Source organism: Elephas maximus, chromosome 13 (genome assembly GCF_024166365.1).
Source record: "Elephas maximus indicus isolate mEleMax1 chromosome 13, mEleMax1 primary haplotype, whole genome shotgun sequence".
Taxonomy (NCBI): Eukaryota; Metazoa; Chordata; class Mammalia; order Proboscidea; family Elephantidae; genus Elephas; species Elephas maximus.
In genome coordinates, this window is record NC_064831.1 from 62,820,864 (window position 1) to 62,835,602 (window position 14,739).

The window sequence follows — 14,739 nt, forward strand, 5'->3', positions numbered from 1 at the left end:
GCTGCCATAACAAAATACCAAAAAGTGGGTGGCTTTAAAGAACAGATTTTATTGTCTCTCAGTCCAGAGATTAAAGTCCAAATCAAGGTATCTGCCGGGTAGATTCCTTCTGGAGGCTTTCAGAACTGTTCCCTGGCTCACTACTAGTTTCTGTGGTTGCCAGCAATCCTTGGCATTCCTTTGTTGTTTTTGGTGCATCTGCCCGCATCACAACGCATCCCTCCGTTTCTCTGTTCTTTTCTTTCACAAGGTACTACTCAGAAGAGGTTAGGATTAGGACCCACCCTGCATGACCTCATTTGATTTAATTGATAACAATAACAACAAAAACCCATTTCCAAACAAGGTCACATTCATAATTACAGGGATTAGAATTTCCATATATATTTTTGGGAGACACAATCAATCCATAACAGTTTGGTTTACTTTTGTTCCTCAATTACTTCCTGGCTTTCTTGCATCCAATTTTCTTCCTGTTTTACTTTTCTCTCCATTTAACCTAATCATTCTCTTATTCTTTCTTCAGGCCTTGGCTTAGATTTTAATTTTGGCTTGGGCAGACATCCTATCAGTTCCTTCGCTCCCCCATATTTCCCTTACAATATACTTTTGTAATTGCCTATATTTTTGTCTGTGCTTTTTTCTTAGGCCATAAGCTTGTTTATGTTGACTGAATCTTTCGCATATTTCCATTTGGGTCGTGAGACTCTATCCGTGGAAACACTACACTGAAAGTATTTGTTGACTCATCTCTCAGTGCTTCTTAGACTCATATTCTTGAGAGTAGTGATTCAGTGGATTTACCTTTTCATTCTATTCTTTTTGTAACTGGCATATAATAGACATGCATCTTTGAATAAGTAACTGGAAATATATTACTCTCCCTTGCCTTCATAAACATGTCATCATTGCAGACTCAGGGATTGATTTGAGCTGTACCATCAGGGCTGTTAGGCTAAGCGGGACTCCTCTACACAATGGCCTCATATACCTCTGCTTCCTAATTCAAGAAGGTAACAATGTACTTTGAGAACTTCTTCCTTGTCCCAAGATTTATCCTTGTTGCTTGCATAACATTAATGAAGATGATTTCTCTTAATTATCTATCACTTGAGACCAGCTACATTTCTATTTCTAGTTAACTTAGCAGTTTGTTGTTTTTTTATGTAAAGTTATTTAGGGTCTAAATTTCCTGTACTATATATACTCTCTCTAGTAATCTGAGGGATGATAAAGATAAACTTGTATCTGTGAAGTCTTTCAAGACCTTCAGATAGTGTGTTTACTCTCATCTTTATTAATCAGTGATTCAATTAGCACACATCTGGGATTGTGATGTTCTGATTCAACATCCTATGAGTTGTGTTTAAAAATGTTTCATATATAGGTTTTAGAAAGAGAAGCAGAGATGTTGGCAGGAACTCATTACCACTCGTTTCTCGCAGAATTAATGCCAGATGCCTTTCTGAAGGCTTTACTGCTGCAAAAATGGCAGTGCGGGGGTGTCCGAGCTCCTCTAACTTCACAAGAGGGGAGGAGACTCCAGATCAGCTGCCTAAGGCTGATTCCTGTGAGGCAGCCGGAAGTCAAACATACTGCCATCCTCCAAACATTTTAGCAATTCTGACACCAACTCTCCCTCCCATGCCACTCTCGCCTTCACTGCTAGGTTGGATAAATTGTTGAACTCACAGACAATACTTACGACTATGGGGTTTATTAGGGAAGTAACAGGTTACAATTCGGGATCAGAAATGACTCAGGATACAATTCTTCAATCAGGACAGCTTCTTCTCAGTCTTGCCCATAGGTAGGCCTCTCCCTGGCCCTTAACCCCTCTGCCCCTCAGGACTCTTGGGCGGGACAGCCTCTGCCCTGCTTGAGCAAATGTTACAAAGATTTTTAGTTCCCCCGAGAAATGCCCAGAGGCACCCCACTCTGCCAGTAAGCCTCAGCCTGAAGGCGCTCAGCTTTTGAGATCCATGGGTCAGTGAGCCTAGTTTTGCCAATCCCCTGAGGCACTCCACTCTACCAGCAAGCCTCCCGCCAGAAGGTGCTGAGCTTTGTCACTCCATGGGTCCACACTGTCTCCTGCCGGTCTCCTGGTTTTGCTGCCTCTGCTGCCACTGTTCCTATGCCGCTGCTTCTCGCCACCTCTAGTTGTCTCTGGTGTTACAGCTCTCTGTCTCTCTTCTTCTAAGAGGTTCTCAGCACAGGGATCCTCGGTCTAAAAGATATGCTCCACTCCTAGCTGTTCTTCCTTGGTGATAGTGAGGTCTCTCCTTTCCACCTCTGGGATGGCTTATTTTAAACTTAGTAAGGATGGCAAAATTGACCAATTCCCTCGTTAGGATTCCGTACACCTTATTTGCATGGCCCAGTTCACTTGGTGGGTCACAAGCACCTTATTTGCGTGGTCTCACCCAGTCTTTTGGTGGGAGTTACAAGGCCATGGCTAGGAAAAAAAAAAGTATAAATGCAATCCATTGCACTACATCTGCTACACAAGACTTTTTTTTTTTTTTTTAAATGGTTCTAAGGATCATGATGTAAATAATGTATACATTTATTGACTAATTTTCCATTGGCCTAAAAAGGGCAAAAGTTCCTTTTTAAAAATAAATGGTTTAAAATTAAATAACTTAAATGCTGTTCTTCAATGGATATTTCCCGTTCCATCAACTTTAAGCAGTATATCTTAACTCCCTACGATGTATAAGGTGAGGAAATCAGTGCTCAGTACTGTACTTCACCTTTACCTTTACCACCTCCTAATTTCTGTTAGCTGTATAATGTTTTTTTGTATAATGTTGTCAATTTACTCAGGCTGCTGTAGAAGGCATGGATTAGCAGTAAAAACATCCTTGTGTTTACTGTCACTTGATTTCAAATCCCAACTCTCCCGTCGTCTCTGTGTCTAGCATGTAAAAGTCATACCTGTCACTGAGAGCTGCCTTTGATTATGAGAGTTGGCATAATCTAAGTCATTCTGTACTGTATGTGTTGGCAACAGGTCTTTGTGAAGAGAATGGGCTAATTAATGACCAGGGTGATGTTTGCCTTCTTGAAAGTATTTACTCTCAAGACTGGAGGGTCACTTTCTTTCCCTTCCCTATTACCAGGTAAACTGAGTTAGAAATAGCTGTGGCTGACCTTTGTTCTTGCCAGTCCTCGTGCACTCAAAATAAGGTTTTATGTCTTCTAAAGTTAGGGTCATACCCATTGTCATCGAGTCTGTTCCAACATACAGCAACCTTACAGGGTTTCCAAAGCTGTAGTCTTCATGGGAGCAGACTGCCACATCTTTCTCCCACAAGCAGCTAGTGGGTTTGAACTGCCAACCTTTTGATTACCAGCCGAGCACTTAACCACTGTGCCACCAGGGCTCCTTAAGCTAGGGTCTGCTGTAAGAAATCATTAGAGTTTGTCACATCAGAGAAGCATTATGGGTAATAAAAGAAGCATCTGACTTTGAGTCTGCTTGTTTTACTAATTTTTTTTGGAGGTGTAATTCACATAACATTAAATTCATTATTTTAATGGTCTTAAAGAATACGATTCACTGGTTTATAGGACATACACGATGTTGTAGAATTATCACAACTAACTGATTCCAGAACATTTTCATCCCCCCCCCCAAAAAAAAACCCCATACCATTAAGCAGTCACTCCCCATTCCCTTCTTCTCCAGTCCCTGTCTCTTTGGATTTGCCTAGCCCTGGTAATGCACTGGTTAAAGCCCTCAGCTGCTAACCAAAAGTTAGGCAGTTAGAATACACCAGCCACTCTGTGGGAGAAAGATGTGGCAGTCTGCTAACATAAAAGACTTAGATCCTTGGAAACCCTGCGGGGCAGTTCTACTCTGTCTTATAGGATCTTTATGAGTCGGAATCGACTTGAGTGCAGTGGGTTTGTTTTTTTTTTGGGTTTGGGATTTGCCTATTCTGGACATTTCATATAAATGGAACCATACAATATATGGCCTTCTGTGTTTGACTTCTTTCACTTAGTGTAACATTTTCAAGGTTCCTCCATGCTGTACTGTGTATCGTTACTTCATTCCTTTTTATGGCTGGATCATATTCCGTTGTGTGGCTTTTCCACAATTTGTTTATCCATTCATCCACTGATGGACATTTGGGTGGTTTCCACTCTGCTTATTATGAATAATGTTGCTATAAACATCCGTGTGCAAGTTTTTATTTGAACACCTGTTTTCAGTGCTCTTGGGTGTATACCTAGGATTGGAATTACTGGGTCATATGGTAATTCTATGTTTAACTTTTTGAGGAACTGCCAAACTCACTATTTTTAGATCTCAGTTTAAACATCTGTAAAATGTACAGGTTTATTCATTTAAAAAAATATTTATTGAACCCTTTCTATAAGCCGGACAATGTGCTGGACACACAAGGGATCTTTTCACAGAGCTTAAATGCATCTCACTTTTAACCTGGATGGTGTAAACTGTTAATAGGTTCAGCTGCTAACAGAAAGGTTCAAAGCGTAAGCCCACGTAGAGGCTCCTCACAAGAAAGGCTGGTGATCTGCTTTTGAAAAATCAGTCATTGAAAACCCTAAGGAGCACAGTTCTGCTCTGGCAAACATGGGATCGCTGGGAGTCAGAGTCAACTTGATGGCAACTGGTTATTGTCTGGTTGGGGTTAGGGGAGCAGGAAAATAGACATTAATTAAGCAAATAATTATACAGATAACCGTTTGATTAAAATTATCGTAAACGCTATAAAGGAAATGTATAGAGTTCCATGAGAGAACTGACTCCTCATATCTAAACTCGTGCGGGCAGTAAGTAGTCAGGGAAGGCTTCCTTGAGTGAGTACTGTTAACACTTTGACGATATATTTTAGCTGAGTGAAGTAATATAATAACAGCATCTAATATTTATTGATTGCTTATTCTTTGCCAGGCACTGTTCTAATCTTAAAACTATATTTCTGTTATCCATTTTACAGATTGGTTAACTGAGGTATGAAGAGATCAGATAATTTGCCCATAATTCATAGCTAGTGAGTTTTAAAGCCAATATTCAAACCCAGGCGGTCTCACCTCAGAGCCCCAGCATGTTGTTACACTTCTCTTTCCTTTCCAAGGGAGATAGCCCTATGCAAAGCCTCTGACGAAGGGTATTACTTACTATTTTTGAAGAAATATTATGTGACTGGAGTATACTGCATGTGGCACAGGACCAGTGGGGTCCTATGGAAAGAAAGCAGAGCAGAGGGTTATGAGGCTTAAGAGTTAGGTGTGCCCAAATTATATAGTGCCTTTTTGGTCATGGTAAAGATCTTAATGGGATTGGACCATGTGCATAGTTGATACAGTTCTTCCTGCCTTTTGGCAGTGATTACTTTTTAATTTTTTTTCTGTTTTGATACCATTTTCTTATAACACACTCAGAGAGGTATTTACCAAGAAACTGATGAAATACAAGCTTCAGGGTTCCTCACTTTCATGGGCTCCTGTGAATTCTAGAAATTGTTGTGAATTATAGAATGTTCTATAGGGAAGCGAGGTTGAAATCACTAAACATTGCTGGTAAATTATCAAAAGAGATCTCAGTAAAAGGCCCTCAAAACCTGGATCTATTTCTTAACATTCCTGTCAGCAACATCTCTCACTTCATACATTTACTTGGGGTGGGGTTCCTGGAGAGAAGCAAGCTGCTGAGAATTGCTATCTTAAGGCAAGATGTCAGAGTCAGAAGACTGAAAGGAACCTAAACTTGGCCACAGTTGGTAAATCATTATGCTGTAATACAAACTGGGTAAAAATAGAATGTTTAGAGTATAAGAACCATGGGGGAAAAAGGCTACCAAAATAAAATTATAGAAACTTTGAAATAACTGTTTTGATTTGTACAGTTAGATTTGTTGATAACATATGTGCATTTCACTATTTTCAGTTTAGAGCAGTTTGTATAGCCATAACATAGTTTTTAAATTATATTTTATAAATGTGGAAACTGATGGAAAACTTCCTAATGAACAATTTTTATTCTTTGGTTTTAGGCGCCTAATCACAGATTCAAAAGTTAAATTAAAGTATCAGCATTTAATAACCAATAGCTTTGTAGAGGTAAGTGATTTCTCTTAAGTTTTCATTCTTTTAACGTAGAGTTCTGGTTGTTAATCCGACTATCACTGTTCTTCTCATATACTCTAGATAGTAAGAAACGTCTTTACTGTACACTTGGGTTATGGGTTTTATTTATGAAGCATACCAGGTCATCTTTGTTCTAAAAGAACACGACAAACCAATAAGTAAATCTCTCTTCAGAGGTCTTGAGCTGGATATTAAATTATTTTTACAGTATTTATCCTTTTTCCCCTCTTTGTTCCTAGTGGAGAATTACAGCAATCATGTGATATTTAATCATGTTTGGGAGTCTGACCCTGCTATATCTCTGCTCATTTTAGGTTTCTTTGCCAGTAAATCTTCTTGATAAAGAACACTGTAGTTATTTGTTCTTGTGATATTTCTTCTGTCTATCAGAGCAGAGATCGGCCTGATTTTGTAAATAAAGTTTTACTGGAACATATCCATACCCATTCTTTCTATGACTACTTTTGCATTACAATGGCAGAGTTGAGTAGTTGGTACAGAGACTGTATGGTCCCCAAAGCTAGCTCTCTGGCTCTTTACAGAAGAAATACGCCCATCTCTGTATAAGGGCATCAGTGTAACTTGATGTTTTAATTCTAGAAAGTAATTTTTATTTCTGTTAAGGATTAAACTGAAGGTGGTCAGATCTTCTGGATAGCGTATTTTAGAAATAGTATTTTTCTGAGTTAGACAATGGACTTTTGAGCTCTGATGCAGAGTGTTACTAGAGTCATGTTTGGTTCCATAATAGCAACACTTCAAAATTTATATTTCCTTTTGTGATACTAAAATAAAGTTTTTTGTCTATGATTTAGGAACTGGCTTTTGATTCTTAGCGTCTTATGGTCAGGGAGAGAAATTGCATGTATATCCCTTGTCTCAAACCAATTTTAGCATCTAATCATCTTCCTTAATTAGAAGCATATCTGGTTTCTTGCATCTTATGAAAATTGCCTTGAAATGGAACCATAAACAAATGAATGGTCATTAATGGTTATATAATGGGTAATTATCTTAAATTTTCTCAGTGACATTTTGAAGATAGAACAAGAGATACTATATTTCATATATTCGATAAAACCATGTCTTTAAGGAATCTATAAACTTAGAAAAATAATGCATCCAAAAGCATTGCCGTAGAAGACTTAAGTTTGGTTGGCAATTTTTATATGCTTGCATCACTATCGCTCCCTTACCCCTGAAGAACATCCTTTACGTTGAGCACTAGGGAAGCAGTATAAATAATTGCGTGGTGTCCTAGAAATAAAAATTACTTGTATCATGATTTAATTTGTTATCATTTTTATTTTCCAACTTGTGTTTCAGTGCAATCGACTGTTAAAGTGGTGTCCTGCCCCAGATTGCCACCATGTTGTTAAAGTCCAGTATCCTGATGCTAAACCTGTTCGCTGCAAATGTGGGCGCCAATTTTGGTAAGCAAGTGATTTCCTAAATTGGAATAGTGCACCTAGCTTTTCCATTGCTGCCACTTACTCTTGGCAGTAAAATAGCAGGAAAAAAAGTTAACTGCAGACAGGGAGATGTATGTGAGTGATGTTGGTTTAAAATAGTGTGTATTTCTTTTAAATAAAAATTGGATGGTAGTTAATGTCACTGAATTGTACACATAGATATTATTGAATTGGTTTATTTTCTGCTGTGTATATTCGCAACAAAAAAAATAAAATGAATTTTAAAAATGGTGGAAAAGCCATGTATTACACAATTTTTCCTCTTCCCTTGCTGCTCTGACTTTTGGACATATTTTCTTGTGGGGAAAAAAAAACGCAGTTGTGATCACATCTTCCTGTAAGCTCATCTGTAAGCTATATGGGAACAGCTTACAGATCTGGGACAAAAACCCGGTCCTTCTTGTTTGCGGTCGATTGCTTATTTGGCCAAATTACATTTAGTTTCCTTATGGCTTTTGCTCTCCTTTCAGATTATATCTTAGAAAGTGAAATGCACAGTTAGGATTTTTTTTTTTTTTCAATTTCTTTATTTTGACAAGTTAATCTTACTCCTAGAAGGAAAACACATAGATAAATTTGGAAAAATGAAACTTGGTTGATTAAGTGTGGTAGGTTTTCCTATGTCTCCTGTGGCCCCAGGTTCATGATAACCTGGGCCCTTGGAGTTCCATAGCACATTCTGCAGCCTCTGTATTCTATGTTCTACATACCGGGAAATTTCCATATATTAGAAAGTTAAAATCTTCATTCCTTTGAGGATCTCATAGGAATGAGAAGCCAAGTCAAGCCAAGGGGCTCTGGAGCTGGCAATACCATCTTTTTTGGTATTCTGTATCTTTTTTGTTTTTTCTCCAAACATCTACAGAATTAGAATTAAACATCACTTATAATAAATACTCTCATAAAGAACAGATAAACTTAGATTAAATATGTATAAAGTACATGCTATTCTGATAAGTAATTGATTCTAAGATTAAATATGAATTGTTTCAGAGTCTACCCTGTAGTTAGAGGGTGGAGTCTGATTGATTCCATGTTGTTGTTAGGTGCTGTCAAGCTTCCTGTCTAACCTTTTGAGTTGGTGTTGTCAGTTTGATCCTATATGATGTCGTTGTTAGGTGCTGTTTAGTTGGTTATGCCTCACAGTGACCCTATGTACAAAAGAATGAAACACTCCCTGGTCTTGTGCCATGCTCACAATCATTGTTTTGCTTGAGCCCATTGTTGTAGTCACTGTCAGTCCATCTTGTTGAGGGTCTTCCTCTTTTTCGCTGACCTTCTACTCTACCAAGCATGATATCCTTCTCCAGAGACTGGTCCCTCTTAATAAGATGTCCAAAGTGTGGCAGATGAAGTCTGGTCATCCTCACTTTTTTTTTTTTTTACTTTAGATGAAGGTTTAGAGAACAAACTAGTTTCTCGTCAAACAGTTAGTACACACATTGTTCTGTGACATTGGTTAACCCCATGACATGTGAACACTCCCTCTTCTCATGCCTGGGTTCCCTATTACCATCTTTCCTCTTCCCCCCTGCCTTCCAGTCCCTGCCCCAGGAGTGATGCACACCTTTAGTCTTGTTTTGTTCCATGGGCCTGTTCAATCTTTGGCTGCAAGGTGAACCTCAGGAGTGACCCCATCACTGAGCTGGAAGGGTGTCCGGGGGCCATACTCTCAGAGTTTCTCCAGTCTGTTAGGCCAGTAAGTCTAGTCTTTCTTTTTGAGTTAGAATTTTGTTCTAACTGTCCAGAACCCTGTATTGCGATACCTGTCAGAGCAGTCGGTAGTGGTAGCTGGGACCATCTAGTTGCACTGGACTCAGTCTGGTGGAGGCCACAGTAGATGGTGGTCCATTAGTCCTTTGTACTAATTTTTCCCTTGTATCTTTAGTTTTTTTCATTCTTCCTTATACTGGAAGGGGTGAGACCAGTGGAGTATCCTAGATGGGTGCTCACAGGCTTTTAAGACTCCAGACGCTACTCACCAAAGTAGAATGTAGAGCATACTTTTTATAAACTGTGTTATGCCAGTTGAACTAGATGTTCCCTGAGACCATGATCCCCACAGCCCTCAGCCCAGCTATTCCGTCCCTTAGGGAGTTTGGCTGTTTCTTTGAAGCTACCAGGTCATCCTCACTTCTAAGGAGCATTCTGGCTGTACTTCTTTTAAGACAGGCTGTTCATTCTGCTGGCAGTCATGGAATATTTGATATTCTTCATCAACACCATAATACAAATATATCAGTTCTTCAGATTTCCTTACTCATTGTCCAGCTTTCACATGCGTATGAGGTGATTGAAAATACCATGGCTTGGGTCAGGCACATCTTAGGCTTCAAGGTGACATTTTTGCCTTTCAGCACTTCCAAGAGGTCTTTTGCAGCAGATTGCCCAGTGCAGTGCATCTTTTGATTACTTGACTGCTGCTTCCATGGGTGTTAATTGTGGATCCAAGTAAAATGAAATCCTTGACAACTTCAGTCTTTTCCTGGTTTATCATGATGTTGCTTATTGGTCCAGTTGTGAGGATTTTTGTTTTCTTTACGTTGAGGTATAATTCATGCTGAAGGCTGTGGTCATTGATCTTCAGTAAGTGCTTTAAGTCCTTTTCACTTTCAGCAAGCAAGGTTATGTCGCCTGTGTATGGCAGGTTGTCTAAATGAGCCTTCCTCCAATCTTCGTATAGTCCAGCTTCTCGGATTATTTGCTCAACATACAGTTGAATAAGTATGGTGAAAGGACACAACCCTGGTGCACACCCTTCCTGATTTTGAACCACACAGTATCCCCTATGTTCTGTTCAGATGACTGCGTCTTAGGCAGTCCACATGAGCACGATTAAGTGTTCTGGAATTCCCGGTCTTCACAGTGTTATCCGTATTTTGTTAAGATACACAGTCAAAGCCTTTGCATAGTCAATAAAACACAGGAAAACGTCTTTCTGACATTCTCTGCTTTCAGCCAAGATCCACCTGACATTAGCAGTGATATCCCTTGTTCCACATCCTCTTCTGAATCCGGCTTGAATTTCTGGCAATTTCCTGTCCATGTACTGCTGCAACCATTTTTAATTATCTTCAGCAAAATTTTACTTGCATACGATATTGTTTGATAATTCCTGCATTCTATTGGATCATTTTTCTTTGGAATGGGAACAGATAGGATCTCCTCCAGTCAGTTAACCAGGTATCTGTCTTCCAATTTTCTTGGCATAAATGAGTGAGCACTTCCAACGTTGCATCTGTTTATTGAAACATCTCAGTTAATATTCCATCAGTTCCTGGAGCTTTTTTTTCTCCAGTGCCTCCAGTGCAGCCTGGACTTCTTCCTTCAGTACCATTGGTTCCTGATCATATGCTACTTCCTAAAATGGTTGAACGTCGACCATTTCTCTTTGGTACAATGACTCTCTTCCTTTCATCTTCTTTTGAAGCGTCCTTCATTGTTCAATTTGTTGCCCATAGATCCTTCAGCACTGCAAGTAGAAGCTTGAATTTTTTCTTCATTTCTTTCACCTTGAGAAATGCTGAGCATGTTCTTCTCTTTTGGTTTTCTAACTTCAGGTCTTTGCACATTTCATTATAATACTTTGTCTTCTCAAGCTGCCCTTTGAAATCTTCCATTCAGCTCTTTTTCTTCATTTCTTCTTTTACTTTAGCTACTGTACATTCAAGAGCAAGTTTCAGAGTCTCTGGATTGATTGATTCCATATGTACTTTGAAATACATTTTTTGTATGAAACATTAATAGAGATGTAGAGAATAACAAGGTAATAACATGTAGGTATCTACAACCGAGCTTTATCAAAATTCGTATTTTGTTTTTGTTGAAAAATAAAATACGACAGATACATTTGAAGCCCACTAGTTCTCTGCTCCATCCCATTCCCCATCTTCCTCTCCAAAAGTAACCATTATCAAGAAAACTATTTAAATCAATAGTTTCCTCTTTTATGCAAAGGATTTTTGACATTCCCAAATTACTTGAGGAGTCCCTGGATGGCATAAGTGGTTAAGTGCCTGACTACTAGCCAAAATGTTGGTGGTTTGAACCCACCCAGAGGTAGCTCAGAAGACGTGCCTGGTGATCTGCCTCCAAAAGGTCACAGTCTTGAAAACCCGGTGGAGAGGTTCTACTCTGCACACGTGAGGTCTCCATGAGTTAGAATTGACAGCAACTGCTTTGGTTTTGGTTTAGAGAACATTTAGGTCCATTCTTTTTTTTAAAACCTTGACTGGTGCCACTTCTCTTTACAAGGCTGTGGTTTATTTATTTGGTTTATGCAAAGATGTGACCTGTTTGATTTCCACATAATTTACTGTGTGTTTGTATTAAACTATATAATTATGAAGTCAGACTCTTAATCTTCATTTGGAGTATTTAAATAAAAGATTTATTATACAGTAATGAAACATTGGCTGAAATTTAAGTTGTAAATATCATATTAGGTGCCTTAACAATTATTAAATTAATGAAAATTGTTTCCACTTGTTTTTAATTGGAATGGTTACAGCAAGGAACCCTAGATATAAAAACAATGCATGTCTAGGTAAATTGTTTTTTGTTTTTTGTTTTTTTTTTAACAGTTTGGTAGCTCTTTAGATAGAAATTTGTTATGAAATTGTCAGCCAAGCATGTTTTCATGCTTTTGTAGTCATTCATTTTGCACACATCGATTGAGTACCCACTGTATACCTAGTCATAATGGTAAATTCTAGGTAATTTACTGTAGAATAAACCGAAATGATTCCTGCCCTTGTAGTTGCCAACCACTAGAAATTGGTGGGGGCAGTGGTAGTTCAGTGGTAGAATTCTTGTCTTCCATTCTGGAGACCAGGGTTTGATTAATGGCCAAGGCACCTTCCAGCACAGCCATCACCTGTCTATGGAGGGGAGGCTCATGTGTTGCTGTGATGTTAAACAGGTTTCGTTGGTGCTTCCAGACTAAGACAAACTAGGAAGAAAGGCCTGATGATCTACTTCTGGAAAATCAACCAGTGAAAATCCTATAGGTTACCACGATTCGATCCCGATGTGCGTGGGGCCGCCATGGGTTGGGGCCAAATCAACGGCAGCCAACAACAACAGAAATTGGTGGAAATACAAACCATGAAAATGGTTGGTTGGTTTGTTTTGTTTATTTACTTAAAGTAGTTAGGATTTACTTCTTTTAACTCTTTGTCACTTAACAGCTTTAACTGTGGAGAAAATTGGCATGATCCTGTTAAATGTAAGGTGAGTTCATCTGGCATTTTCATTTTAAAATAACGTTATGGGGCATTTTTATGACTTTGTGACTAAAAATCGCAGCCTCTAATTTGATCTGTCCGTTAGTACATAGATTTGTTTTGGAGCGGGGTGGGGAAGGGGGCTTTATTTTAGATGATGATTGTAGATATTTAGGGAGCATTCTTTGTGATAAGAAGAAGAAAAAAACAAGCCTGCCTCCAGATTGTCAGGGTAACCATGGTTAAAGCACCCCCCCGGCAGAGTTTGGAATTAGCGGACTTGAGAAACACACCTTGGAGCAAGCTCTGGGTTCCCCACTGAGCTTCCGCTAAAGAAATCCTCCTTTGGTTGATTTTATAGACTGGTATACTATATTTTATACTATATATAAACTGCAGAATTTCCCTGGTTCAAAAGGAAGTAAGCCCAGTGATAATCTTGGTCTTTCCCTTTTATATTTATATACTTGTAATTAAGTGCTGAAGTAATTTGCCATCATTTTTTTTTAAAGACTTTTGTTGTACCCTAACAGTTGTTATTTTCAAACAGTGGTTAAAGAAGTGGATTAAAAAGTGTGATGATGACAGTGAAACCTCCAATTGGATTGCAGCTAACACAAAGGTTGGTATTTTCTTTCAGCAACTCTTGATAATGGAACTCGTAAGGATAGGTGCATCTGCATTGGCCAAAGCTGTAACGGCACCTAGTTAAGGGCTCCTGTCTCCATTAAACTTCTTCAAAATGATTTCCTGTCTAGCCTACTTTCCCGTTTTTGTGTTTGAATTTACTTCAGAGTTTCTGTTAATTTTACTTTAGAATACTGGGTACTAAACTGCTATATATGCAGCAGTATGCTTTAGAAATTTTCTTCTATAGGAGAAGTTAAAGAAAAAGCTACTAACAATTTTTCTAATCTGAGGTCTGATAATGCCTCTTCATCATACTGTTCTTGGCTTCCTTTTAGTATACAATTGTACTGTAGAGTTACTCCTTCTAGCTTTTATTAGGCTTATTTACATTTCTGCCTTAAACTCCCCAAGGTTTACCTTTTTAAGGAGTCATTCATTTCTTTAGGGCAGTCATTTCTCTAGAGCAGAGCAGCTAAGCAACTGTAAGTTTTTATTTTGTAACTGAACTAGACTTAAAGATTCTTCAACCCTCACTTCATGTGAAACTTTTAAAATATGATTTATTAAGAGACTTGACTCCTGAGAAATAGAAGTTTTGGGGTAATAATAGGTACCCTTGGTTTTTTGTTGTTTCTTTTTGGTTTGTTTGTTTTGAAATACATTGCTCGTGATGCTGGTTTCAAAATTTAAGCTCTTTATGACCATGAACTACTTCCTTCACCCTGGATGGAGGTGTTTTACTAAGTGCAGGTAATCTTGAGCACCCTTCTTTGGTATCGATAATGATAAGGGGGCATTTGAATCTCAGTTTCTTGGTCCCCAGCCAGTCTCTTGGTACAAACTTACATAAGTACCCATCTTTTTTAAAGAATAATTCAGTTTCATATTTTACCTGTATAGGAAGTAACCAGTGGTGAATGATAGACTGATTCATGGGCTATTCATTTTTAGTATTGTCTTTCGCATGTGAAGATGATGCTTTAGAGAATACTCTTTGAGTGTTTGACCAGTATTATAACTTTGCACTGTTCACCCCCTCGTCATGGGACGATGGTAGAAATAAGGAGTGCTTAAACGATAAGACCAGCCACGATGTTATACTATTAATACCCTGCTGTACCCAAAAAGGTTAAAACATACAAGTGTACTGTTTGGTGAATTAAGTTTTCTGTCCCCCAGAAAGCATTAGCAGTGAAACAGTGATTTCTGTCACGTAAAACTAGTACCTAAATATTTAAGGAATATAAGGTAGAAATTATTATTATTATTTTGCTTTCTAAAAGCTATCA

At 38.5% G+C, this 14,739-nt stretch overlaps 1 protein-coding gene across 1 annotated transcript in view; it reads left to right on the forward strand.

Annotated features, from left to right (window-relative positions):
• Positions 1-14,739, forward strand: part of ARIH1 (ariadne RBR E3 ubiquitin protein ligase 1) — a 129,850-nt gene that overhangs the window by 95,003 nt on the left and 20,108 nt on the right. Inside the window, exons 6-9 of the mRNA XM_049852676.1 lie at positions 6,030-6,096; positions 7,450-7,556; positions 12,785-12,827; positions 13,371-13,442. Of these exons, the coding sequence (XP_049708633.1) occupies positions 6,030-6,096; positions 7,450-7,556; positions 12,785-12,827; positions 13,371-13,442 (289 nt within the window). The remainder of the gene's footprint in view (positions 1-6,029; positions 6,097-7,449; positions 7,557-12,784; positions 12,828-13,370; positions 13,443-14,739) is intronic.